The 26,619-nt window shown below is 56.1% G+C and overlaps 1 protein-coding gene across 3 annotated transcripts in view; it reads right to left on the bottom strand.

Annotated features, from left to right (window-relative positions):
• The window catches only part of HDAC4 (histone deacetylase 4), a 290,128-nt gene that overhangs the window by 96,635 nt on the left and 166,874 nt on the right, over positions 1 to 26,619 (bottom strand). For all 3 annotated transcript variants that reach the window (XM_078154602.1, XM_078154603.1, XM_078154604.1), the window contains 2 exons: positions 18,467 to 18,711; positions 3,651 to 3,801 (listed from right to left, as the gene is read on the bottom strand). In XM_078154602.1, the coding sequence (XP_078010728.1) occupies positions 3,651 to 3,801; positions 18,467 to 18,711 (396 nt within the window). The remainder of the gene's footprint in view (positions 1 to 3,650; positions 3,802 to 18,466; positions 18,712 to 26,619) is intronic.

Raw genomic sequence — 26,619 nt, 5'->3', positions numbered from 1 at the left:
TGGAAATCAATCAGCTGAACATTCCAGCCTTTACTTTCATGCTCTTTACTAGCCGCCCTGCTTTGGAAAAATCCTAATGAAGTGAACCTGTGGGGCGCGAGCCTCCTGCCTACCCATGGGCCGGGGCTGGAGATGCCTCCTCCAAAACCCGAGGAGAAAGGATGACCCAGAACTCACGTGAGCCCCTCTGCTGCCTGGCCTTCCTGCCTGTCCCTGCGTCCTCCAGGGCTGGGGGGCTTAGAGATCAGGGCCCAGGAAACACCCAGTGCAAAGAAGGGGCCTGGTCATACACGACTCCTTGGGGATGGCGTGCGGTATGTGTGTGTGATGTGTGGTATGTACATGCATGTGAGGGGCATGTACAAGTAGTATGGGCCTTAGGCATGTGCACACTACATGCTTCCTGGATGCTCCTGTTTGTCCTGACAGCCACCCTAGAAGGGATGCTGTCAAGGGAGTGGCTGCCTTCCCCACCCAGTGACCCCCCAGGCTGACCCAGAAAGGTGGATGGTGGCACTGGTGGGTGTCCACGGTCCTCAAGAGCTCAGGAAGAGCCCCCCCAGAAGCCAGGGAGATGGGCCAAAGGGCCTGCCGGACACATGGGGTGTGGGAGGGGGCACAACCATCCGTTCACGTGTATTTGTGCATGCACATGTGTGTAGGGGGTTGGATCTATGTAGCATGTGCACATACCCCCATTTACAAATCATAATAAAACCTAATAAATAATGATAATATAAACATGTAATATATTTTATATTATTTATATAATACGTTATATCATATATATAGTCATCTAAGCCTAAAACCACAGCCAGCTCTGCTCAGTCCTGGGGGAGGAGGCTTTCACGGCTTTCTCTCCGCTCCACGGATATTTCCTATGGGCCTAGATATCTACAGGTTGTTTCTCCCATGAATGATAATAACAGCTGACATTTGTACAGCGCCTACTGTGTGCCAGGCACTGTGCTGAGAGCTTTACAAACTGGATCTCACTGGATCCTCACAACAGCCCTCAGAGGGAGGTACTGTTATTATCCCCATTTTGCAGTTGAGGAAACTGAGGTAGACATTGGTTAAGTAACCTGCCCAGAATCACACGGCCAGTAAAGTGTTTGAGGCTAGATTTGAACTTGGGTCTTCTCAGCCCCAGGCCTGGTGCTAGATCCATCGTGGCGCCCCGTAGTGGCAAGAGAGCAGGGACTGGCTTTTGCCTTTCTCTGAATCCCTGGCACTACAGCAGGCACTTAGCAGATACTTGTGGACTGACCACAGGACTGGATGGCTGGAGGAGATTCCCTCACGGATAAGGGCTGGACCAAACGCCTCCATGCCTCCGAGCTCCAGGAGGCAGCCTGCTCTGTCCCGGCAGCCCCGTCGCTTTGCGGAGCTGTGTGGAGGGCGGGGCTGACAGACACGCCTGTGATATGCCTGGACACGTGACCGAGTGGCCAGAGCTGCCTTGGGGGCAAGACTGTCTGATTTCAGGGACATTATAGGTTGAAACAGTCAATCAACATTTATTAAGCAGCTGCTATATGTGCCAAGTGGCAGCTGGGTGGCACAGTGGATGGAGTGACAGGCTTGGACAGAAGACCAGAGTTCAAATCTGGCCTCAGACACTTACTAGCTGTGTGACCCTGGGCAAGTCACTTTGACTCAGTTTCCTCATCTGTAAAATGCATTGGAGAAAGAAATGGCGAACCAGTCCAGGACCTTTGACAAGAACACCCCAAAGGGGGTCATGAAGAATTGGACGTGGCTGAAAAATAAGTGAACGGCAGCGTGTGCCAGGCCCTTGGCTTAGTGCCGGGGACACAAAAAGAGGCAAAAGACAGCGCCTGTCCTCGAGGAGTTTCCAATCTAATGTAGCCAATGGATACAAACAGGCCACATCCAGGACACAAAGGCAACCAGGAACGGGAGGCCCTGGAATTAAGGGGGTGGGGAGGCTTCCTGGAGGAGGGAGTAGAATGGAGACTTGGTGAAGGCCTGGGGATGGCCCTAGGCAGGAGGGCTGCAGGTGGACCTTGGAGCCCAGGAGGCTTCTACAGGCTGTCCACAGCTGGCCGGGGGGGGGGGGGGGGGGGGGGGGGGGGGGGGGGGAGCCGCTAGGCTCCGCACATGCTCGGAGACTGAACCACTGAAAAAGTCTTCTAGGCTTTATTTCTTGCTCCCCAACCAGCCTGCAAGCTGCCTGAGGGCAGGCCTTGCTTGCCTTTCTCTCTCTGCCCTCAGCACCTAGAACAAAGTGTGCCCATGCAAGGTGCCTACTAAACCCCTGAGACTGGTGAGAGGGCGAGGGATCTGCAGCAGATTCTCCGGCCCTCAAAGTTCCTTCTACGCATTCAGTCCTGGGTCTGAAACACACACACACACACACACACACACACACACACACACACACACACACACACTCTCTCTCTCATATAAACACACTTACGTTTTCACACTCAAACACCTCACATACACACCCACATTTACACACTCAAACACACATTCACATTTTCCACAAACACACTTCTTCACACACACACTCACACTGTCACACTCACACATAGCTCTAAGTCTGGAACGGGCTCTATTCAAGTAGATCTCATTGATGGGAATGAAACCCTCATGGGTTGTGCAGGATGGGCCATTAGGCCCTAATGGAAAGCCCTGGAGCCCCACCCAGCCCCGGGATGGGAAGTCGGTCTTGGGGGCGCTGCACGGGGAGAGGGGCGGCAGAGGGGGAGGGGCCCGGCACACCCACATGGACTTCATGGTCTCCATCCCAGCCCCCTTTCTTCCAGGGATGTTTTCCTGGATCACGTTGGGACAAGTGAAGTGAGAAAGCCCCTCTGACGCTCCTGCCTGTGTACCAACCTGTGCTGCCCTGGCATCCAGGGAGGGGCCGGGCACGGAGCAGGACGAGCAGCACTGAGGCGGTCTCAGCCCAGCCTCCAGACCAACCCCTTTACTAGACACGAACAGGCCAGACACTCACGCCCTCCCAATGACGGGGAAGGAAAAACTCTGAACATACAGCAACTCAGTGAAAGAGACCAAACTGTTGTGGGAATGGGATGAGGGACTGCCTGTGCTCTCCAGAGGAGTCTGATGTCCTGGAGATGTGAAGGGAGGGAAAAAGAAAGGAAAGGAGGAGAGAAGGGAGGAAAGAAGGAAGGGAGGGAGGAGAGAAGGAAGGAAGGAAGGAGGAAGAGGAGGAGGGGAGAAGCATCTAGAGCCTCCTCCCCTCCCTTGTGCCAGGCTCTGTGCTAAGAGCTCTCCAAATAAATATTTTCTCCTTTGAGCCTCACGACAACTGTGGAAAGGTGGGGCTGTTGAGATCCCATTTTACACCTGAGGAAACTGAGGCAGTTTCTCCCTCTCCGTGTCTCACACATGCTCCAAAACCTTCTAGAACAACAAGCCGACCTGCACAAACGTCCACCAGGGTTTGGGGAGCAAGTGCTCAGTGCGTCTGGTACTTTACGGCTTTTCATATTCTCCATCCATTAGGAAATCTGCCAGATGGACTCTGAAACGTTTAAATCTAATCAGAAGTCCTATTACGCTTCCATCTACTTGAACACAAACGAGGAAGCTGCAGACCCCGAGGAGGGCCGACCAGGCCAGCGCCTCGGTTTCCCCTCCCAGGCACTCACTCTCTTTGCCCTTCTCCTTGTTCTTCAGCTGCTGCAGCTTCTGCTCACGATGCTGCTTCTCCAGCTCCTGCTCCTGGCGGTGCTGCTCGAGCTTCCGCTGGTGCTCCAGGAGCTCCTGCTGATGCTTCATCGCCAGCATCTCCTGCTGCTGCTGTGGGCGTGAGAGATGGGGGAGGGGTCAGTCACTTGGAGCTGAGCTCAAGCGGAGATGCCAGGGCAGGAGGGCACCTTCCCTCCCACCTCGGGCCCCCCCCTGCAAAGGCGACTGTGTGTGTGAGAAGGGGAGGCAGAGTACATGAGGGGGATGGGCCCTGCCCTCAGGGAGACTCCACTCTACCCATGCTAACCCCATTTCTGTGGCTTCCGATAGGGGCAGTGACAGGGAAAGTGGTCATTAGTTACACAAAAAGACTGGGGCCCGACTAGTTATCAGCCACTGACCCTCACAGCCAGGGTGCTGGGAAAGGGAGGACATGTGTTCACATCCTGTTTTGGGGGCTTATTCACTGCATGACCTTGGCCTAGGGCTGCCTTCCCCCTCTAAGGCCAGGGTCCTGGAGGCTGCCAAACAAGGCTGAGATGCCAGCTTCACCAACACTTCTGTGCCCTGGTCAGAAGCCATAACCCACGCCCCACTTCAGACCATACCATGTGATGCAGACCCTGAGTGGGAACCGCCCACCTCCCCATAAGAGAGGCCCACGTAAGCTGGGGGTGCCGCTGTCCGAAGAGCGACACAATCACAGCTGACGGTCCCCTCCTCACCACTAGCACCACTTCTTACAGTCAGAGTGGCAGGGACCCCCAGCCCTGGACACAACTGCCCTGAGGCACTATAGCCCCCCTCCTTCCCCGTCCCCTCGCCCAGCCGGCCCTCCAGGAACCACAGCAGGAACTGCTGCTGCTAAAGACCCACAAGAGAACGTCCACCTCAGCCCCGTCAGACGGTGCCATCATCCACGGTGGAGGCAGCATTAAGGAAGAGGCCTGGCTGTCTGGGCCCACCCGGCAGCTGAGCTCTCCCATGTGTGCAGAGAGCATGGCTGGCTGTTTTCTCCCACCTGGATCCCATGAATTAGCACACAATAAATCAGTACTTTCTATTTCTCCATCATTCAACTGAGCAGCACCCTGGACAGAGCACTGGGTCTGGAGTAAGGAAGGTCTGAGTGCAAATTCCACCTTAGACATTTACTGGCTATGTGACCTGGGCAAAGCTCTTCACCTCTTCTATTCTCCTCAGCGTGCTCAACTGTAAAAATGGGAACAATCCAAGGCCCTCACCTTTTCCAAGGGATCAGCACTTAGCACTCAAAGCCTCCCTTCCCGGGAAACACCTTGTGACTGAATCAACCTCACCCAGAGCCTCCTCGGTGGCTGGCGCAGACCCACAGCAGCCTCAGCTGCCTCTAACTCTCACGGCTTTTTTGGTCATCGTGACATTGTGGAAATCCAGGAGAGAGCCAAATGCCAAGGGGTGATTAAAGTCCTCCAGGAGAGAGTGGGGCCCACGCCCACTGTTCTTATCTCATGCCTGCAATTAGGAGCTAGCGGCTTCCTTGCCCCTAAGGATCCTGACAGTCTGCAGGGGACATGAGCCCTGGCTGAGGAGGCAGAGACCCCCAGGCCACTGAAGGACACAGTCCTGCTGGGCAGGAGAAGGCTCACCTTGCTGGGGGTCCCAAGTCACGCCGGCCACACTGACCCCGTCTCTGGGGGAAACGCATCTGGCCTTGGCAAGCCATGACCTACACATGGCTTCCGGACCCCTCCCGGAGGGGGGCCCTCACTTTCCATCTTGGGTTCCTCTTGCCCTACTCTTCCTGATTCTCTCTCTGAAGACACACAAAATCCTTCCTGGAAGCGCGAGTCACCTTGGATGCAGAGGGTCAAAAGCCCACAGGAAGAGTTTTTCCCTCTGTCTGGCCATTAACAATTCATTCTGAAATCAGGCAAAAATGACCTACAAACTTGTTTCAGCAAGAGGCCGGTTCTTGGGGCAGCTAGGTGGTGCACTGGACAGAGCGCCGGCCCCGAAGTCAGGAGGACCTGAGTTCAAATCTGGCCTCACACCAAACACTTGACACTAGCTGTGTGACCCTGGACAAGTCACTTAACCCCAACTGGCTAAATAAGTAAAAATAAAAATAAAAAGAGGGCAGTTCTTGGGAGGGTCGCCTTCCAAAATGGCTTCATTATCCCTCACTCCCAGAATATTTCCCGTGGTTTCGTAAGGTGAGATCAAAATAAAGCCACCTACTAGAGAGTGTGGGCCAAAGCCAGGTGGGAAGAGCTTTGGCCAAGGGCGTCACCAGGGAGCCCCGCTTCTATGTGGGGCAGGGTGATGATGAGATGGGGTGCTTAGGTGCCCACTTGGCTCTGCCCTGAGGTGGGGGGTGCCAGCCACTCCCTGATAGGGTCACGGTAGTTCTGGGAGCCATGAGCTGGTTGGGGGGGGGGCAGAAGAGAGTGTGAGACCAGGAAGGCCAGAGATGTCATGAGATGGGCGAGAACATCTTGGGAGCACGATAGACATCTTCTGATCTCTGAGGGGCTGTCCTGGAGAAGGGGAGTTCTCTTAGGCTCTGGGTAGGGAAAACACACATGGGAGCTGTCCCCAGGTGGAAGAGAGGGGCTACCTCGGAGTGGACTGCATCCCTTCTTAGAAGGTTCCCGAGTGAAGGCTGGAGGACCATTGTTGGGGACACTGGATGCTGTGAACAGCCACGTGACAGCACAGTCCGCAAGGACTTATTTGGCACCGACTGAGTACCAGGCACCAGAAACGAAAGAGCCCTGCCCTCACGGAGCTCTCCTTCTACCCTACAGCCCAGAGCTGCCCTTCCTGGGACAAGCAGCTGGGGGAGGGGCAGAGCCAGCATCTGTCAATGTTTATACCATGACGGACTCCCACCTCTGCTCCATGTCACTGCTCCTCCTGCTGCTCACAAAGGCGTGTCTGTGCTCCTGGATGCTGGGATGCCCTTGCAGGGCTGAGTGCTAACAGGTGTGCCTGGTGGGGTGGGCCCTCCATCCTCCTTCCCCTTCTCCCCCTCCCCAAAGCTGCCTCTCAGAATATCCATTTCTCAAACAGTATCCAGAAAGAGAGCTGGAGGGGACCTCTCACTGTCACAAAAGGATCAGGAGGGGAAAAAGAAAGAAAAGAAGTAACAGACGCCAGTGAGCACAGCTCTCAGGCACGATCTCGCTCCCAGAGAAACTAGAGAATCTCCCAGAGCTCCAACCTAACGAGTGAGGAGACACCGGATCTTCAGCTCCTGCTCAACGCAGCCCCGACTTCTAGGCAAGATCTCCCATCCTGCCTGTGCTTGGGCAGGAGACAGGAGTCATGGAGGAAATGGGAAAGGAGTGCTTCCAGAGCACTGCTGAAGCCGTGATTGGCAAAAACTGCTCAATAATTTTTCCTATTTATAGAGAAGGGAGAAGAGGAGGGAGGGAGGGAGAGAGGGAGAGAAGGAGGAAGGAAGGACAGAGGAAGGAAGGAGGGATGGAGGGAAAGACAAAGGAAGGGAAGGAGCGAGGGAGAGAAGAAATGAAGAAAGGAAGGAAAGAAAAGAAGGAAGGAAAGGAGAGGAAGGGAGGGAAGGAGAGAAGGAAAGAAAAGGAAGGAAGGGAGGGAGGAAGGAAGGGAAGGAGGGAGGGAGGAAGGAAAGAGGGAAGGAGGGACAGGAAGTGCATTTTAAACTAAATGCCTTTACACAGTTCAAGGGGCCCAAGCTCTGTGGGTACTTCCCCATCTAAATGGCTAGGACCCTTGACACCTTATGGAAAACTGGAAAAAGCCCTGGATTTGGAGGAAGGGTTTTACTTTGGCACTCCCTGCCTGTATGACCCTGGGTTAGGGTTAGTTACTCATCCTTCCTGGGTATATTTCCTTCTCTGCCAAATGGAAAGGCTTGCCCTGCTGGTCTCTGGCACTCCTGCCCACTTTCAAGGGATGCCCTGAAGGCCTCTGGGGATGGTCTTTTTGAGCCACTGTGGCTGAAGAAAGTGACCAGCCTCGAGCTGAGGAGATCGGGGCATTCCGGCTATTCCACACTGGTGTTCAGGGGTGAGCTGGGCTGAAACCCTCGCTGTGGTCTTTGAGATAAGCCAGCTCAGGACAGCATTATTGTCCAGGTGGCCAGTGGGCCCTTAGCCAGTGAGAGGACTCACAGAAACCCAACCCCACTCTCTAGGCGCTCCAGGCTGGAGGTGGAGCTGATCTCTGCCAAGGTAGGTAAACCTCTGCCCCCCCCCCCAGCAGGCAGCAGCATGGTAATACCAACAGGCAGCAGTGGGCAGAGCTTCCACATCCATTATTCAGCAATTATGACCCCCATCAGATCTGTGGGTGTCTTAGCACTGGGCTCTGGCCTTCCCTGGGGGGCGGGGTGCTGCAGGCCGCCCCTGCCCCTCATCTCTCTGCTCTGCTTGAAACAGCTCTCCTCAAAGTTCGCAGGTGAAAAGGGGGGTTAGAATAATCAGGGGAGCAACTGCCTCCCCCTATACACGGGGGCTTCTGCTTAAATCCCAGTAATACAGGGAGAAGCTGCTGCTGGCTTTCATCACATCTACACAAACTCCAACTCCCCTTCAATGACACTTCTAATGAACACAGGGCCAGCAAGACCAGAGAAAAGAGACTGGAAGTAATTACTATTTACAGACTTTAAGAGGAAAGCAAAGCAAAGTGTGGGGTGAAGGCGAGCCTGAATTCTCAGGGAAGGTGTAAGCGCTCCGGCCAGGCCACGTGTACGTCCTCTGGCGCCCAATGCGCACGCAGGGGCCAGGTCGGCCAGGTGCAGAGGCTCGGCTTTTAGACAAGCCTCAGCTTTCGCACAGGACAGCACCAAGGGGATCTTCTCTGCCTCCAAGTTCCACAGTGTTCTGGGCTGGTGAGAGCAGAGAGCCCACCATGGGTCAGAAGACCTGGGTTTGAGCCCTGCCCCTGACACGGGAAGAGTCTGGGGTCTGTCCCCAGGGAGGCCTCACACCCACGGCTTCAGGACAGGATTTGGTGCTTACAGGACCTGGGTTCAAATCCTGCCTTGGTCCCTTCCTCCTTATGAGTCACCTTCCCATTCATAAAACAAGGGTTTGGACCCGACCAATCAATTTGCCAGCATTTATTAAGTCCCTTGGGAGGACTGGAGGCTAGGGAAAGGGCCCATGCCCGTGACTCTGCTGGGCACCTTCAGCTCTTAGAGCCAAGGCACTGAGGAGAGGCAGCAGCTCACCCAGGGGACCACGGCTACTATTTGTCCAGGGAGAAGTGGCACCCAGGCCTTCCTGGCTCCCAGGAGTCAATGGAATGCAGGGCATCTCTGCAGGCTGATTCGGTGCCGATGACTTGAACACCATTAGCAATGAGCCCTTCCTGCTCCTTCAGGGGAATGTTCAGGGGCGCAGGAGGGAGCAGCACGGGGCTGGCGGAAGGCCTGGAGGCAGCAGGCTGACCGCTGGCCACACCCGGAGCCATCATCACAGGATCCAGAACAGCCAAAGAGAGGGAGGAAAAGCTGCCTGGATACGCTGACGTGGCGGGCAGAGTAATTTCAGATGGTCTACACCAGTGATGGAAAACCAGCAGCGTAAGACCACTACACCCCAGGGGTGTGATAAGCTCGGGCAGGATACCAGGCATGCCCTCCCTTTCTGGGGGTGGCACACAGACATTAATTCAACTTCATGAGCATTTACCAAGTGCCTGGAGAGGGCCAAGACCTGGGCATTCAGGGAGGAGGGGAAGGCCAAAGGCCAGCCATTCCAGAGCTTCTATGAGGCCAGGGGGGGATACGCTGGGAGTCTAAGCCGAGCCTTGATGGTCATCCGGACAGCCCGGCATCCCGCCACGGCCTGCATCCCCTGCCCCGTCTCCAAGTGGGTGTAAGATCCTTGAAGGCAGCCCAGCCCCACCACACACACACACACACACACACACACACACACACACACACACACACACACACACACACACACCGCCAAGGCACCGGCCCAGCACTCAGCAGACAATGACAGCCCACTGCTGTGAACTCCTCCTAAAGCTTGGCGCCTGGACAATCACCAGGCCCATTTCACAGGTGAGGAAACCGGAGCTCAGGCACAATTCTCCCCCACCCCTGGCCTCCAAGGGCTAAGCTATCTCCTAGCTGGGGCTCAGGGTGCACCCCACCAGCCTATGGCTAATCAGCCCTGGGGCACCGCATAGTGGGTCACTCGCCAGCAGCTTCAAGCACCAGCTAGCTGGGAAGCACTGACCTTCCTCTTGTTAAAGAGGAGAGATCTCTACCAAATCCTCCAGTTCTGGCCCAGGCCAGCCCTGGTCCCTCTCTGGGGAGGGTCTTACTTGGGCAGAACTGACACTAGCTCTCATTTCTGTCTCTCTCCTCCTTTCTCTGTCTCTCTCCTTCTTTCTCTACCTCTTTGTCTCCCCCTCATTTCTGTCTCTGTCTCTCTCCTCCTTTCTCTGCCTCTGTCTCTCTCCTTTCTCTGTCTCTGTCTCTCTCCCCCTCCTTTCTTTGTCTCTCTCCTCCTTTCTCTCTTTGTCTCCCCCTCATTTCTGTCTCTGTCTCTCTCCTCCTTTCTCTGCCTCTGTCTCTCTCCTTTCTCTGTCTCTCTCCTCCTTTCTCTCTTTGTCTCCCCCTCATTTCTGTCTCTGTCTCTCTCCTCCTTTCTCTGCCTCTGTCTCTCTCCTTTCTGTCTCTCTCCTCCTTTCTCTGTCTCTGCCTCCTCCTTTCTCTGTCTGTCTCCCCCTCATTTCTCTGTCTCTGTTTCTCTCCACCTTTCTGTGTCTCTGTCTCCTCCTTTCTCTGTCTCTGTCTCCCCCTCCTTTCTCTGTCTCTGTCTCTCTCCACCTTTCTGTGTCTCTGTCTCCTCCTTTCTCTGTCTCTGTCTCCCCCTCATTTCTCTGTCTCTGTCTCTCTCCTCCTTTCTCTCTTTGTCTCCCCCTCATTTCTGTCTCTGTCTCTCTCCTCCTTTCTCTGTCTCTGTCTCTCTCCTCCTTTCTCTGCCTCTGTCTCTCTCCTCCTGTCTCTGTCTCTGCCTCCTCCTTTCTCTGTCTCTGTCACATACGTGCACATACAGGTACACACACATCCACACATACCCTGTTTGCACCCAGGAGAATGCAAGCTCCTTGTGGGCAGGGACAGTCTTTCTGTTTTGCTTTATTTTTGCATCCACAGTGACTGGCACGTGGGGCAAAAGGGACTCCAGAGCTGCCGGTCCAGTGGCGAGGCCCCACGCTGGAGCTGGAGATGGGGAAATGCTTACGGCATGCCCCCTGTCCTGGCCTGGCTGGCGCCCGGCACAGGCCTCGCCACGTGCACGGAGCCCCAGGGGCCCAGGCCACAGGCTCACCTTTACCTGAGTGCAGCTGCTGCCAACCCCCTGATGTGTCCCAGGTGACAGGGGACAGGGAGCCTGGTCTCCCCCTCCTCGACGTCTGCCACGGGCAAAGACATAGAACCACGTGCCAGAGGGCCACCGCAGACCCTGGCCCCCCTGCAGCTCTGGCCCTTCCTTTCCTTTCCAGAGTCTCTGCCGTCCCCTAAGCCGCCCCCCCTCATCTGGCACACCCTGCACCCCTCCCTTATCTGCTGCAACCCTACATATCTTTCCAGGCTGGGCTGAAATGCCGTCTCCTCCTGGAATCCCTCTCCCATCACCCCGAGCTGTAAGCGATCCCCTCTCCATCAGAGCCCAGCCAGGGATGGTCTGTTCTGGGCTATGCCTATCAGCGCCCCATCTTATCTGCTCTAGGCTGGGGCAAGGCAGCTCCTTTATCTGACTCCTCTGACTATGGGTCTTCCAGGGGAAGGACTGGGGGAAAAGCTTCCAGGGACGAATGCAGAGGCGGCGACACTCATTTACTGAGGAAGGCTTATTTCCCAGACACCGTGCTGAGCGGCGAGACCACAGAAGGAGAAAGGGTGGACCTGGGGGCCGCCTCGCAACATCAGAAAGACTGGGAGGGAGCACCCTTCCCGAGCCAGCTCTCGCCCTGCGCTGTCCAGGCGAGCAGCAGGGTGGGCAGGGGGCTCCCAGGCCGCAGGGTTCAGGCGATGTGAGGTCATGGTCGCTAGCTTCCTTTACACAGCTCCTCCCATGTGCCTTGTAATAAATATGATCCTCTCTCAAGGCGGTCACAGGACACTCCACTAATCTCTCACAATAAAATCCAGTGGACAAACGTGGCCACAGAGAAGGGGGCCTCCCCCTGCTCCCTCCCATGAGTGCTGGGAAACAGGATTCTGGCCAGAAGACAACATTAAACCTGATGTCAAAGCTCGGGATGAGGACTGAACTGACTTGGGGAGCACCGTCACCCCTCTCGTGGCAGAGGGCCAGGACGTCTGGGGGGTGGAAATGGGAAATTTGGTTCTGAGATGCCACCTGACCTCCGTGGCTGCCCAGGGGAGGCCCACCTGGATAGGGAAGCCACGAGACAGGGCGGCAGATGCCGCCTCGGGACCACGCTTCTGGGGAGGAATCTGGCTCTGGCTATTCTGGTCCTGGCTGTGCTCCCCAGGCCCGGGCAGAGTAAGGCTAATCCTGTCTCCCCAGGGTCTCCCCAGGACAGGCCTCAAATGCTCCAAGACAGTCAGGCTGTCTCCTGGGCTTTCTTCAGGTTAACCACGCCCACCTCCTTCAACCACTCCTCAGAGGCCGTCAGCACCCCAGCGGCCCTCCTGCTGGTGGTTGTCACCGTCCTGCTCCTCCTCCTCATCGACAGCACCTACTACATGCCAGGCACGTGCCAAGTGCTTCCCAGATGTTATTTTATTTGATCCTCACAACAACTCTGTGATGTGAATGCTATTATCTCCACTTTACAGGGTCACACAGCTAGTAAGTGTCTGAGGCTGAATTTGAACTCAACTCTTCCTGGTTCCAGGCCCAGCACCGCACCCGCTGAGCCGCCTGGCTTCCCCGGGAGCGCTCAGACACCATCAAGTCCAAACCCTTCCTTTCACAGAGGAGCAAACTGAGGCCTGGCTCCGGAGACTTGACAGGAAGTGTCCACACTCATGGCGAGGCCGGTGCCCTAACCACCATGCCATCGCCTGCTTCCAGTGCAGTGTCTACACATGGCTTCGGGCATGGCTTCGGGCACTTCTGGGAGCTGCATGAATGTCAATATAACTAATATCATCATCATCATCATCCCCAAAGGGGTGACTGAAAGTCATCCCCACTGGCTGTTTCCCTACACTCGGCCAGTGATAGCCCACCTCCACGCCTTTGTACAGCTCTCCCACAGGAGACTCGGCTCACACGCCTCCTCTGGAGCAGCCCGGGCAGTGGCAGGAGCCTGGAATGTGGCCCCACAAATCCTACCGGGGGTGAGCTCCCTGCTCGGCTGCCTTCCACCTGCCTATGGCGCACTCCTTTCCCGTCTCAATCACTCTGGGCTTCTGCTTCCTCAACTCAGAAACACGTGGTGAAAGCCCGGGGGTTCATTTGCCCCGGATGGTGCGGGCAGGGCTCAGCCGCCCCTCTGTCTTTGGGTGGCCACAGAGGAGGGATGGGGACTGCAGGAAAGAGCCATTTGTGGAGTCTGAGGCCCTCCCCTGGACACTCACTAGCTGAGTAGCTTTAGCCAAGACCCTTCCCCTCTCTGGGCCTCAGTTTCCCCATCTGTAAGACAACAAGGCTGGGGCAGATGACCTCTGAAGTCACTGCCAGGTCTCGAGCTAGGCTCCCACGACAGGGCACACACTGAGGGACAGAAGAGACCAAAACCGGTGCCTGGGACCAAGAACCGACCGTTCTGGGGCCATGAAAGGCGACCGGTACCTCCAGGGCCTCTCCGAGGGCTTTCTGGGCCAGCGGGAAGCAGCAGCAGCTTGGGGGAGGGAGGCGGGGGCTGTGTTTCTGGGGACATCCTCCCTGGGGGGCCTGGGGACACACACACACACAACACACACACACACACACACACACACACGGACCACAGGCTTGCTCCTGGAGAGGAGCCGAGGGGATCTGGAGGGTGAGGTCAGACGCCCCCCACTTGTCACGGGCCAGGCCGGGGAGGGCCCGCTCCCAGACAGCACCTCAGTGTGGTGCGGGGAGCCCCTCCTCAGATGCCAAAGCGTGCCCCGAGCTCGAGCAGGCCTTCCAAGCTCCATCTGGGCCAGAGCCGGCTGGAGGTGAGCGCCACATCAGGCCACACCGGGAGAACGGAGCAGACCGAAGCTTTGTGACCGGCCACCACACCGAGACTGGGGCTAGGTGGGGACACCCAGCTGGTCAGTTGGCCAACCCAAGTTTTCAAAAGACACAGAGCCAGAAAAAGAAATATGCAAGACTCAAAGGAGCCGAGACTAAGAGTGGGAAGGGGAAACCGAGGCCCAGGGCTGTCGAGAGGCCTGCCAAAGGTCCTACAGACAGTAAGTGTCCAAGGCAGGAACTGAATCCAGCTCTTCTGAGCGCAGAGTCAGGGCTCTACCCGCTGTGGCACGCTTGCCCCCCATCTGCATGCTCCTCACAACCGTGCACACTCACGGAAGCCTAGCCTGGCACGGATTGTGGGCACCTGCAGCCCGGTCTGTGTCTGCTCGGGAATCCTCCCGAGGCCAGAATGGAGAGATGGGGGCCCCTCCCCCCCCGACCTGGTCCTGCTCCAGGGGCGACCCCCTCTCCCAGGCTACGGCCTCTTCTTCAGGTGCCCACGCCCACATTCCTTCTAATGGGGTGGGGGCACCCTGCGTCCAGCCACGACAACAGAAGCCAGAATTTGTGGTGGGGGGCTTTTCTTTAAGGAGAAAGCCTGGAGATCACCTGGTCCAGCCTCCTTCTCTTACATCATGTACTTTAAATGAATAAACGGTGTTCCCACTCCCATATATTTATATAGATTAATACAAATGAGGGAAATGGCAGAAAAGCCCTGCAAAGGACCGCCCACAAGTGCACCTGTATGTTCTGACACCCCATACCACAGAGCAGATGACCCAGATGACCCTCTTTCTGGTGAGAAACGATGTCCCACGGGCCCAGGCCCTTGCTGACAGGCAGTGGGGGTCCTCTCTTCCTTTTGTACCTCTCTCTTCACTTCTACTTAAGAGAACTGGAAACCGAGGCCCAGGAGCCAGCCTGCGGCCCTCACCCTGTCCATTTGGAAATGACCCTGGCTCATCTTGGAGGGCTCTGGGCATACTCTAAGCTCTGGCTGTGAGGGGCCCTCAATCTGGCCACAGCGGGGTGACATTCTGTTTAAGCAAGTCTCCAAGGCCATTTACCAGCCCTCGCATAGGGAGGGGGATGGGGTGAGGGGGCAGCATTGGCGGAGGAAACCAACGACCCTGGGAGCACGAAGTTGGGTGCTAGCAGGCTGGGAGACCCCAATAAAGGCCAAACAGGCAATGAAAAAAAAATGCTGGAAGGCCACAGCCAAGGCCTTCCAGGCCAGCAGAAAGGAGGAAGGCTGGTCTGAGGGCTTGGCTGCCCCAGAGGACTCCACACAGCCCTCAGGAAGCCCAGAAGCATCCCACTCAAGTGCCCTGCCCAGGGACAAGAGGCAGGCCAAGGGGAGGTATCCTGAGACAGGAGGGAATTTCAAGGTAATCCATTATAATCAGCTAGGAAGGAGAGAGAGAGAGAAAGAGAGAGAGAGAGAGAGAGAGAGAGAGAGAGAGAGAGAGAGAGAGAGAGAGAGAGAGAGAGAGAGAGAGAGGAAGGTGACATCAGTAATGAGTTTATCAGATTGTCACCTAGCAGTCCTGGAGTCCCAGGGCAGGCGAAGGGGTAGGTAGCTCCCCACCACTGGGGCACACTCCCTACGGCTTGAAACTCAAGTGCCTTCAACGTGGGGGAACACAGAAGGCTTCTTGTTTTCACGCATATTTTTAAGGGTCAGAACATGTTGGGTCTGTGGCCATTTCAGCCAGGCTAGTGGGAGTGCGGTCCTGCCTGAAACGTCGTCTGCTTTCCCAGCTCATTGACACAGGCCTCGGGCCGCAGGCCGGCAGCCAGCCCTGACAAATATGAATAAGGGAGAAAGGAATATCACTCCAGCGCCTTAATGGCATTACAAGCCTATCTACGATATCACTCGACTTTAGATGATGCCGCCCAGAGTGAAAGGACCCACGTACAAGGGCGAAGAGCCGATCGGGGAAGCCCGGGCATCTGAAGTGCCCACCGTGGGCCCACGAGCCCAGACAACATCACGAGAACGTCATGTCCTGAGATCACAGGAGCCTGCGGCTTCTACACAAGAATCCAGGTCTTTGCCTTCATCAGCTCAGACCCCTACTGCCACTCACGCTCTGGGTCGGGAGGCGAGGGGCCACCACTGTGCTGACTGCCCCTCAGTGACCACATGCTGCTCGCCCCTGACAATGGTCCCCCTCTGCGTGACAAGCCCCCACCCAGCTCCCCAAACAGGACCATGGGCTTGGAGCCTGGCTTGTGATGGAGGCTTGTGACTGGGTGAAGAAGCCTCCCAGGGGGCCGGAGCCGTGGGCTCATCCCGGCATCGGCAAAGCCCGGAGCTCGAACACAAACACAACAACTTTCAGACAAAGGGAAAATCTGGAATAACGCCTTGGGGAGTCTGGAACCTCCAAGAGGTTGGGGCCTGGCATGGTCAAAGGATCACCAACCTGGGCATTGTGGATTAGGAGCTGGACGGGACCTAAACACCTCACTGCTGAAATGGGGAAACCGAGGCACTGCCCAGAAGTCTGAGGAGCAGAAACTGAGGCCCAAATATGGGACTAAACCCAGCCCAGGGGCCCTTCCCCTCTAGGCCCATAAATCTCGAGTGACCAAAGGACTGTGGTCCTCATATGTCTACGGCTCTCATCTGGGCCTCCCAGCAAGCACTGGGTAAGTGACTTCCTCTTACTTACACCCAGGAGAGAATTTCAGTGCATCACTGGAGCCATTTTCCAGGACAGGAGACTGACAAAATACTCCCCTTTGCCTACCCTTCCTTACTCTTCACATGAGGTGTCCTAAAACCATCTCTAGAGGGCGAGTATCCTTTGTAAAAGGTGACAAAATGCCCCCAGATTCCCTGCCCGGGCACAGCACAGAGGGTCTGGGTGCCACCCAAGCCCCTAGTCAGCTTGGCCTGGTATCCCTTGGGACACCCCATGCTCAGGGCCCACGAGGACGCGGCAGAGAGCAAGATGAAGCAGAGACCCTCGACAGATCAGCCCCTGGGTCTGGAGAAACCAGGTTCATCCTCAGAGACAGGGGAACTTGCCCATCTGGCCCCCACCCCTACCCCCACCCCGCGAGGCCTCGGTGTACTCCTCAGGAGGGAGAGAGACGAGAGCCAGGCAAGGCCATGATGAGGAAAGAGTACGTGTGCATGTGTGTCTGAGGGGGTGTGACTGTGAGTGTGTGGGGGACAGAGGCAGTATACAGAAAGGGGTATGTGTGTATGAATCTGTGTGTGTGTGTATATGTGAGAGTGTGTGAGAGAACATGTATGTGAGTGAGAACGTTCATGCTTGTGCATGTGTGAGTATATGAGGGCATACACGTGTATGAGTGAGTGTGTGTGGATACATACTTAGAGTAAGAGTGTGCACGTGTGCATGTGTGTGAACACACAAGTGCGAGCATATGGATGAAGGTGTCCACGTGTGCGCTCATGTGCATGTGTGTGAGCACACAAGTGTGAGCGTATGAATGAGGGTGTCCACGTGTGTGCACACACACGACTGTGAACGTACAGGTGAGGGTGTGGCTGGTGGGCAAGCGTGGTGGGCCGCTGCATGCTGGGGCCTCCCCCTTGGACGCAGAGTAGCTGGGCACATGGCAGAGAGCCGGTCTGCACCTGCAGGGGCTCAGCTGGTGGCGGTGGGCAGCCACCCCTGATGAAGTGCCTACTGCGTGCCAGGTGCCGCGCTAAGCACCTTAGGGCTGTTATTTTCACTTGATCCTCATAACAACCCTGGGAGGCAGGGGCTAGTATTATCTTCACTATACAGATGAGGAAACCAAGGCAAGCTAGGTTAAGTGACTGGCCCAGGGCCACCCAGCTAGGAAGTGTCTGAGGCTGCACTGGAACCCAGGTCTTCCTGACTCTGTCTTCTGTGCTGCCAGCGGCCTCAATGAACCGGCCTGGGAGCAAAGAGCCCTGGACTCTGGTCCCGTTTCTGCCCCTGGCTCTCCAGTGCCTCTGGGCAGGATCCCCAGGCAGGGCAATGTCAGCTTTCTGGGCCTCGGTCCCCTGTCTCCCCCCACCCCTCGTGCACACTCCTGACAATGCTCCTTCTGCTACAACTTCTTCTGCCTCAGTTTCTTCATCTATAAAATAAAGGGGCTGGGCTGCTCAGGGGTCTCAACCTGGGACCAGGGAATGGGATTTTTAAAAACATTCTGATCACTATGTAGCAACAGAGTCAGCTTCTCCTGTCCTCCACCTGTTGTGTTCTGGCTGAGAAGCCAGGCTTCCCCAGGCTGAGTGCTGGGGGGCCCAGGACACAGTTAGCGTGAAGAGGACCTCGCCCCGGTGGCTCCATGGCACCGCCACGGCGACCCCGGGCAATGATGCGGGGCCCCACGCCTCAGTTTCCTCATCTGTAACAAGGGGGTGAGGGGCTCCAGCGCACGCCCTCGGATGCTGACCTGCCCCTCGAGCCGGAGCCCACCATTCTCCCACCCATCCGCCTCCAGGTCCCGCCCTCAGATTCCGCGGGCCAGAGAGCTGAAGGCTCCCGTGGGAGCGGGCCCAGAGGAGACGCTCCCGCCCAGGCACCCCGGGAGCAGGGGGGGAGGCCGAGCCCCTTCGCTCCCTGCTCCTCCCAGCCTCTCCGCCATGGCCAGGTGCCTCGGGCTCCCTCGCTCACCTTGATGTGCTCGTGGAGCTGGGCCTCGTGCTGCCGCGAGAGCTGCTCGTGCTGCCGCTGGAACTCGGCAATGAGGATCTGCCGCTGTATCTGCTGCTTCTGCTTCAGGGCCAGCAGCTCCTGCTGCAGCTGCTGCTCGCGGAGCGTGGGCTCCGTCACCGGCAGGGAAAACTGGTGGTCCAGGCGGAGGTCCATGGGCACAGCGGAGGGCGCCACTTGGAGGGGCAGTGCTGGGCTCACGTCCGCTGCAGCCGGGAAAGAGAAAGGAACACAGCCGGTGAGGCGGCTGCAGCGGACGGCCACGCACACCATCCCCCCCACCCCGGTCGGTCGTGGTGGCCTCCCCCATTCCTTAAAAGCCGCCACCTCCTCTCAAACGGCCTCACGCACGCTCGGTATCGGATACGTATCGGGGTGTGGACGCGGGTGTCTCCCCTAGAAGAACGGTAGCTCCCCGAGGCAGAGACTTTCATGTGTGTCTTTATAGCTCCAGAACCCAGCACAATCCCTGGCACACAGTGGGTGCTTCGTAAATGTAGGCAGGCTGATGGGCCTCTCAGGGCACGTGGAGACAGACCCAAGGAGGGCTCGGAGAGGAGGATCTGGGTCACCTGACGACTCCTGTGGGGGGAGGGCTCCAAGGTGACTGGTGAGGGATGAAAGCAGCTGACAGCAAATCCTGGCGGGAGAGGAGGCAGAAGCCCACCAGCCAATCCCCACCCCCCTCCACTGCCTCTCCAAGGTGCTCAGCTGTGTCTCACCCCACCCGGTTTTGATTCTTCACCCTGACCCGACGTTCCCAAAGGGAAGTCATCCTGGGGCAGCCCCTCTCCCCCAACTCACTCACGAATGGGACAGTGAGAGAAGGCTCACTGGACATGGCAGAAGAGGGCAAAGCATCGCTTGAGGGCAAGGACGGACTGTGCCCTCGGGGGTCCAGCAGGAGCAGGCTCTGTGGTCACGGCCAGACAAGGGCCCTCTTGAGGAACACGTTTACCAGGCCGAGCCAAGAAAGTGCCCTCCACCGCTCCCAGGCCAAGGTGTTTTCACAGAGACTCCGGGGCCCCCGGGCCAAGTGAATGTATGGCAAAATAAAGGAAAAGCCAAACCAACCTCAGGAGGCTTCAGGCTAACGTCAGAAAGTCGCCAAAATGATAGGAGACCCACTGGGCTTCCAGAGGGGTCATCTCAGGTGACCACCAACAGGCCAGGACGCTTCCCATGCCGGGTGACCCAGCTGGGAGCGGCAAGCCCTGGTGACAGCTCCCTCAAACAAAACCCACGTTGACATGCTTGGCATAGGGAAGAGAAGGAGACACTACAGGCAGGAGCAGACAGGCCCTGCCTGGCCTCAAGGAATTTATACTCCATCAGGAAACAACTTGGACACAGAGAAGAAGAAACAACAGAGACAAAAGAACTACGAGGCAATGGGGGAGGGGCACCAGCAGTTGGGGGGGGGCTGGGAAAGACCTTGGGAAGGCAGGCATAATGTGAGCAGAGTCTCAAGCCAGGTGAGGAGGGAGATCGCAGGCATCACCTACCAGCTCAGCCGAGAAGGCCGGCTGGTCTGGCCAGAGCATTTGTAATGCAAATAAGCCTGGAAGAGTCAGGGGGCTTTACGTTTCCAGCAGAATGGTCCGTGGCGTTTTCTCCCAGTAGATCTAGGGAGCCCCTGGAATTGCTGCTCAGAGATAGGCTTTAGGAGCAGCCAGATGGAAGCTGTAGAGGGGTAGAAGGAAGGGACCGGAGAAGGCATTGGACCTTCTGTGACCCGGGTCTCATGTCTATATCTATATAGACACATTTGTTTTTTTTGGGGGAGAGGTCTTTCCAAGAATAATATTTGATAGGTGGGATGGCTCTCTGGAAGGGAAGGGGGAGGGATACCGGTTAGAAACAAGAGCACTCAGGTGGTGCCAATTTAGAAGGGTGGACAGCAACGAGCCCATGACTGTGACAACTCCCACCTGAGCAGCCAGAAGGCAAGAATGGGAAATCCCAAAGGCAAAGGTGGGACCACATACATCCTCAGTGAAGCAGTTGAGAAAAAGGCAATGTAACTGGTGTCTCAACACACGCAGACCTGGGGAACATCTATGCAATCTCAGCATGGTCGAGAGAACTGGGAACGCCTCAAGAGCCCAAGGATCACCCCTGACACGCAGCGGATGGCCCAGCGGAGCAGGCCGAGACACAGGCTTGAGGACAGTGCTTCATCTGGCTGCCTGAAGAGGCTTAACCCTGTTCACATGCGGGCCGGGGTTAGCTTGCCTCAGCCCTAGGCCTGTATCAACTCTCAGTCACACAGCTAGACTCCAGCTGTGGGGAGGGCTCATCCCCTACAGCAAACAATCCCACCAAGCGATGCTTTCCCCAAGTTCATATTCCTTCCATCTCAGCTAATCTCAGGACAACCCTGTCTAAGTAAGATCCACTTCCAGAATTCTAACATGGAAAGGCCTTGAGGCCATCTTAATGGGGGTGGGGCCTCCACAGCAGCCATGCCTCTGGGTCATCCAATCCTCTGTCCTTCGGAGGGCCTGGCAAGCCCCTTTCATAGACGGGAGTGTGAAACAAGGGAACCTGTCAGGACTTGGCTGCCACTTGGCTCCAAGTTGGAAGGTCCAGAGCTAGACGGGACCACAAAGGCTGTGCAGCCCAAGCCCCTCATTTTAGAGAAGACTGGCCAATATCACATGGGCATTAGGTGGCAGAGGCACCATTTGAACCCAGACCCGCTGACTGCAAAGCCACTGTGGTGCCCACCAGGACGCCTCCCTGCCCTAGGCTGCCTCCACCGTTCCTAACGGTTAGGGCTGAGCTGGGAAAAGAAGCAGCCGGCATGTGGAATGCTTCATTTTCTCTACAAATGGAGCATCGATTTTGCCTGGAGGTATTTTTATACTAACCTTCAAAGCATATCAGGCCTAACGTGTCTACTATCTTTATCTCCTGCACTATATTTAAGACAGGTTGTCTTCATTCAGAGTTTTTTTCCTTTTTTCCCCTCAAACAGCTACCAATCTGGAGCCAACTCAAACACAAACAACTGTTTATCAGGGGATACTAAACACAGAGAAATGCCAGGCCAGCTTGGGCTCCAACTTGTGGTCAGGCAAAGACTGGAAAACCTATCTAGCCGGCCCTGAATGGTGCCATAAGACGCTGGGCCCCCAAGGTCATTCCACACACACGAGGGGCCTGGTCCCACCAGATGCTGGGGCCCCCAAGGCCATACACACACACACACACACACACACACACACACACACACACACACACACACATACGAGGGGTCCGGTCCCACCAGACACTGGGATCCTGAAAGCCATCCTCACACACACGAGGGGCCCAGTCCCACATGGGCGCTGGGGCACTGTCCACATGGACCTGGCTGAGCTGAGGTTCCAGTGTAGACGCACTGAATCTCATTATCTGCCCTCCAAGAAGGCAAAGCAGAAATGCTCTCAGGGCTCTTGCTGTGGTCACTGAGCCAGCCACAGAGTCAGGACGAGGGTGAGTGCAGGGCTTCCTAACTGTCAAGAGCTAGCAGTTCATGTTTTCCAATTTGTCTATGGCACTGCTCAGCGGCACACGCAGTAGGAACTTACAGAATGCAATACTCGTCTAATAAGGAACGGCTACACGCCACGGGTCCAAGTCAGACTCAGACTGCCCACCTGCCTTGTCAGGAAAGGGGCCAGGCCATCGCCAGAGACACACCTTTCTTGTTATTTACTTCACCCAAGATGAACTGGTTCATACAGCTGTGAAAATTCTAGGGTGGCTCCGGGCTGCACCCAGGCCAAACACCACCCTGTCCCAAACAGAAGAGTGCCCACGGAGGGGACTAAAGACTGGAGAGGTAGCAAGGGGCCAGCTAATGAAGGGAGTGAGGAGAGGCCCGACGCAGAGCCGTGGAGACAGCCACAGCTCAGAAGCAAAAGCCAGATGAAGACTCAGCACAGAAGACTGAGAAGGAACCGCCAGGTGGGCAGGAGAAGAAGCAGGCAAGAGCAGTAGTGAGAGAGAGACAAGCCCGTGGAGGAAGGAAGGGGATCGACAGTCCTTTACATGTGGTGGCTGGATGGAATACTGGGCCTGGAGTCAGGATGACTTGTGCTCGGATCCAGCCCCAGACATTGGACAGCTGCACGACCCTGGAGAATCACTTAACTGCTGTTTGCCTCAGTTTCCTCATCTATAAAATGGGGATCATAATAAACCTCTCTCCCAGAGTTCTTGTGAGGCCCAAATGAGATACTAACCGTAAAGCATCTAGCACAGGGTCTACAGCGTGCTACAGAAATGTCAGCTGTTAATTAGGAGACATGGGCAACTCTGCAGAGAGCTGTCTGGGATGAAGGATGAGGTCGGGAACCAGAGTGCAGAGGAGAGGAGGGGCCGAAACAGCAGAAATGCCTCTTCAAGAAGTCCCTCACCAAAGGGAGGAGAGAGAAGGGATGGTGGCCCCAGGGCCCAGCCTGGGCACAAGCCATGGCTTTCCAGCAGGAGCTGGGTCTGTGAAAGGCCCCAACAACATTCAAACCCTCCCGAGGTGGTTGTCCCTGCCCACCCACGCCCCCCCAAGAGCCTGCCCCGAGCCAGTGGATGGCCAAGTCATCCCTGGGGCTCCCTCCTTTGAACTGGGGCCTCGAGGGCCAAGCAGGACCTGCCCTAGCCTCCTGTACATACACCTTCAAACTCTACAATGCCCCCAGGGGACAGGCTGGCTCTTCTATGGACACAATACTCCATTCAGCGGAAGCTCCCCAATGCAGAGGTGCTCCCCTCCCCTCCTCCCTTCCCCTCCTCTCCTCCCTTCCCTTCCCCACCTCCCCCCCTCAGAAACCCTGGCTCCCAAAGAGCCTCAAACCCAGAGGCGCCTCCTCAGGGGTCAACATCACCCCTCCCCCCTCCCACATCCATCCCTGAGTATGTTTATCTTCCAGCTGATGGGGAACATACCATACTTCCAGGGCAGGAGGGGTGGCCTTGAGATCAGAACTGGCCTCACTTTTGTCCCCATCCCCTCAGAGCCAACGATGCCTAGGCCACTGCAAGAGCCTGAAAAGGGTCCGCTGATTGCTGGGCCCCCACACCCTGCCTGGTTCTGGTCGCGCCCACCCTGGGCCCTGCTACCACAGCCCCGAGAGACGTTTCTGCACTGTGTGTGCCACCTCCACATCAATAAGGCCCATCCTCCTGGAAGCCTCTGGGGGTCACTCAGGCTACTTTTTAGGAACCTGGGCTAAATACGGCAAGACCCCTCAGGTGCGAGCCCAGATCCCAGGATCCCTGATTTAGAACTTCAAGGTATGGTGGAAACTGTCATTCGGGTTTTTAGAAGTGTAACAAGGACTGTTACATCTATACAATCAGTGCAGATGGCAGCCCCCCCCTTCCTGCTACTGGAGACATTTAACAGAGATGAGCTCACCTGAGCATAAGCTCCCGGTCTTTGCTTATGAACCTCCACTGCACCCTGGGGTGGGGGCAACCCCAGGGGGGCCAGTGTGGCCAGGGAGACAATGAGCTCTAGCCTCCCCTGGCAGGCACGTTCCAAGGTTTGCCCACGCCTTTCTCCTCCCCCCAAACTCCTAAGCACCAGAACTGTCTGGAAGAGTGGCTGCTCACCAGGAGAGTGACCTGAGGAAGATGAAGCTGTAGATTGAAAGCCAAAGCCAGCCCAGAGTCCATGGACACACCTTCAGGTCCCCGCAGGGCTCCCTTCTCCTACCCCTCCCAGGTCACAGGCAGCCAGCACACTGGCCAAGAGGCCGCTGCCTCTAAACAGGGGAAACCAGCCTTGCTTTCAGCCTCTAGCTTTTAAGGAAGGAGGACTAGTTCTCTTTCCTTCTGATCTCTGCTAATGCTGTGCGCTGTCACCAGCCACACCTTCTGCAGCTCCAAGTCCAAGGGTTTCCAATCTCACAGAGCCCTGGCTTCCCTTCCAACCCCACCCCCAACTCAACAGCACCCGGCTTCTCCAGTTAATGGTCAGTATCAAATACTTAAATGCACTCTGGAAGCTCCCTATTTAAAGGAATCCAGCAGCAGATCCTCTTATAAAGTCCAAAAGCCTTTTATAGTACACATCATTGCTTCCTCATTTATGTTGGGGAGGTCTGAGTTGGGGCATATCAGGTTTCCTACAAGTGGGCACCATACAATTCCATCTCCACTAAAGCTCTTTCCTGGGAGTTGGGAGTCACTCTCCAAGAGCACTTTATCAGTGTTTAAACAAGGCCAACAAGGCCGATCCTGAAAAGTGACCCTGCCAGCCACCCAATAACACCAGAACACTGACAGAGGCTTCAGGGCTAAAGTCTCAAATCCACCCCCCCCCCCACAGTGCTATCACTGACAAGGGGGCAGGAAGGGAAGATGAGCCAGAAGGAAGGGGACGTCAAACGTGTTCGATTCTGGGCTATGGGCTGACCCCAGGCTGAGTTCCAGCCAGCCAAAGTAAATTTGGGCCAGATGTTTCTTTAGTGACTTTTCAAAGCTGACTTACCGCCTCAATCCTTAAACAGAATGAAGTGAAACTTGCGTGTCACTGATGTCAGAATCTAGGAGCTGGCCCCGTCCGGCACCAGAGGACAGTCAGAATGTGGCCCTGCACTGGCCCTTTGGCCACACACATGCACAGAGACAGACCTGGCTGAGGGCTGGCCTGCTGGGTGGGTGGGGAGGTGGGGAATCCCCCCCACTGCCCCCTCTGATGTCAGCAGCGTGTCAGCTGCCAAGAACAGAGGCACAAGCGCCATTCATCCCATTCACGGCGTGGTGCGTCAAACAGGACCACGACTATTTCGGGCTCAAAAACCCGATGTGAAGCCTGCCCCCCTCCCCCAAACAGCCGAGGGTTCTGACCTACAGAGCTGGCAGAGCACAATGCGACCTTCTCTCCTGCAAGAATGCAGCGGCCCAACAGAAAAGGCTTGTATTCACAGGAAGATTTTTATGGCCGAGTTGAAAATTGCTGTTATAGGCTCTGCCCTGAGAACATATTAATACAATCCGATGCATGACGTCAGCAAGCCACAAAGCCCCCATTCAGGGTGCTGCTGAGAGACAGCGAGGCTGGGAAGGAATGGGGAGAGGAGGTCTCCATCCCAAAGCAGACGACTGATCCCGTGTTAGTACTCTCCTCCCTGCGATTGTTATAACTTTTGTCACCACTGTAACTAAATGAGCCTAAACTGGGGCGCTCCGCTCTGCTGCTGGATCCGAGCACACGGACCCGAGGAAGCCCACCACATCTCGCTGAGTTCACAGGGAGGCCCAGAGAATCAAACCATCTCAGCATCTCAGGGCTGCAAGAGACCCCTGGATCAGCAGCAGCAGCAGCAGCAGGACGCTGAAGGCATCTCCAAACTCCAAGCCTCAGCCACACCGCCCCTCCCAACCCCGGGCCCTGAAAGGGGCCAGAAGCCACCCCCTCAGCCCCAGGCGACGATGCAGAGAACACTGAGATAGAAAGGGGCAACTGCTGATGAGTGACTTCTGAGGGTGAAAAAACCGCCAAGCAAGAGATAAATGATAGCATCAAGAGTATTGTGCTTTATTATGAATAATCATAGCTGGAATTTACATGGAGCTTTAAGATGTACAAAGAGCTCTACAATTCTTATCTCATTCGGTCCTCACAACCACCCTGGGAGGTATAGTGACCCCCATTTTGCATATGACAAAGTTGAAACAGACAGCAGGGAAATGACTTACCCAGGGCCCTACAGTCAGTCACTGTCTGAATATGGATTTGAACTCTGGTCTTCCTGACTCCAGGTTCAGTACTGCATCCACTGCACCCCTCATCTGTCTTATTATTAATATTATTATCAAACAACAATAATAAAACAGTGCCATGGCAGCTAAGAGTCTGGTTCTGGAGTAAGGAAGATTTGGCTTCAAGTCCAGGCACTGAGGCAGACTGTCCATGGGCCCTGAAGGCCTGGGAGGGTGGATCAGGCTTACCAGGTTCTCTGCTCTAGACCCAAGCCTGCCCCCCGCCCCCGCCTCCTGCTTCCTTGGGAATCTCCAGTTTCCCTCTAGGATTTTTCATCTGCTGGAAAATGGCAGGAGGGGGTGATTCTTTGGAAATGTTTGCTTTTCCTCAGGTAAGGAGAGCTCGCTCCCATACAAGT

Source organism: Phascolarctos cinereus, unplaced genomic scaffold (genome assembly GCF_003287225.1).
Source record: "Phascolarctos cinereus isolate Bilbo 61053 unplaced genomic scaffold, phaCin_HiC Scaffold_5;HRSCAF=322, whole genome shotgun sequence".
In the NCBI taxonomy this organism is placed as follows: Eukaryota; Metazoa; Chordata; class Mammalia; order Diprotodontia; family Phascolarctidae; genus Phascolarctos; species Phascolarctos cinereus.
This window is presented reverse-complemented; position numbering and strand designations above follow the sequence as displayed.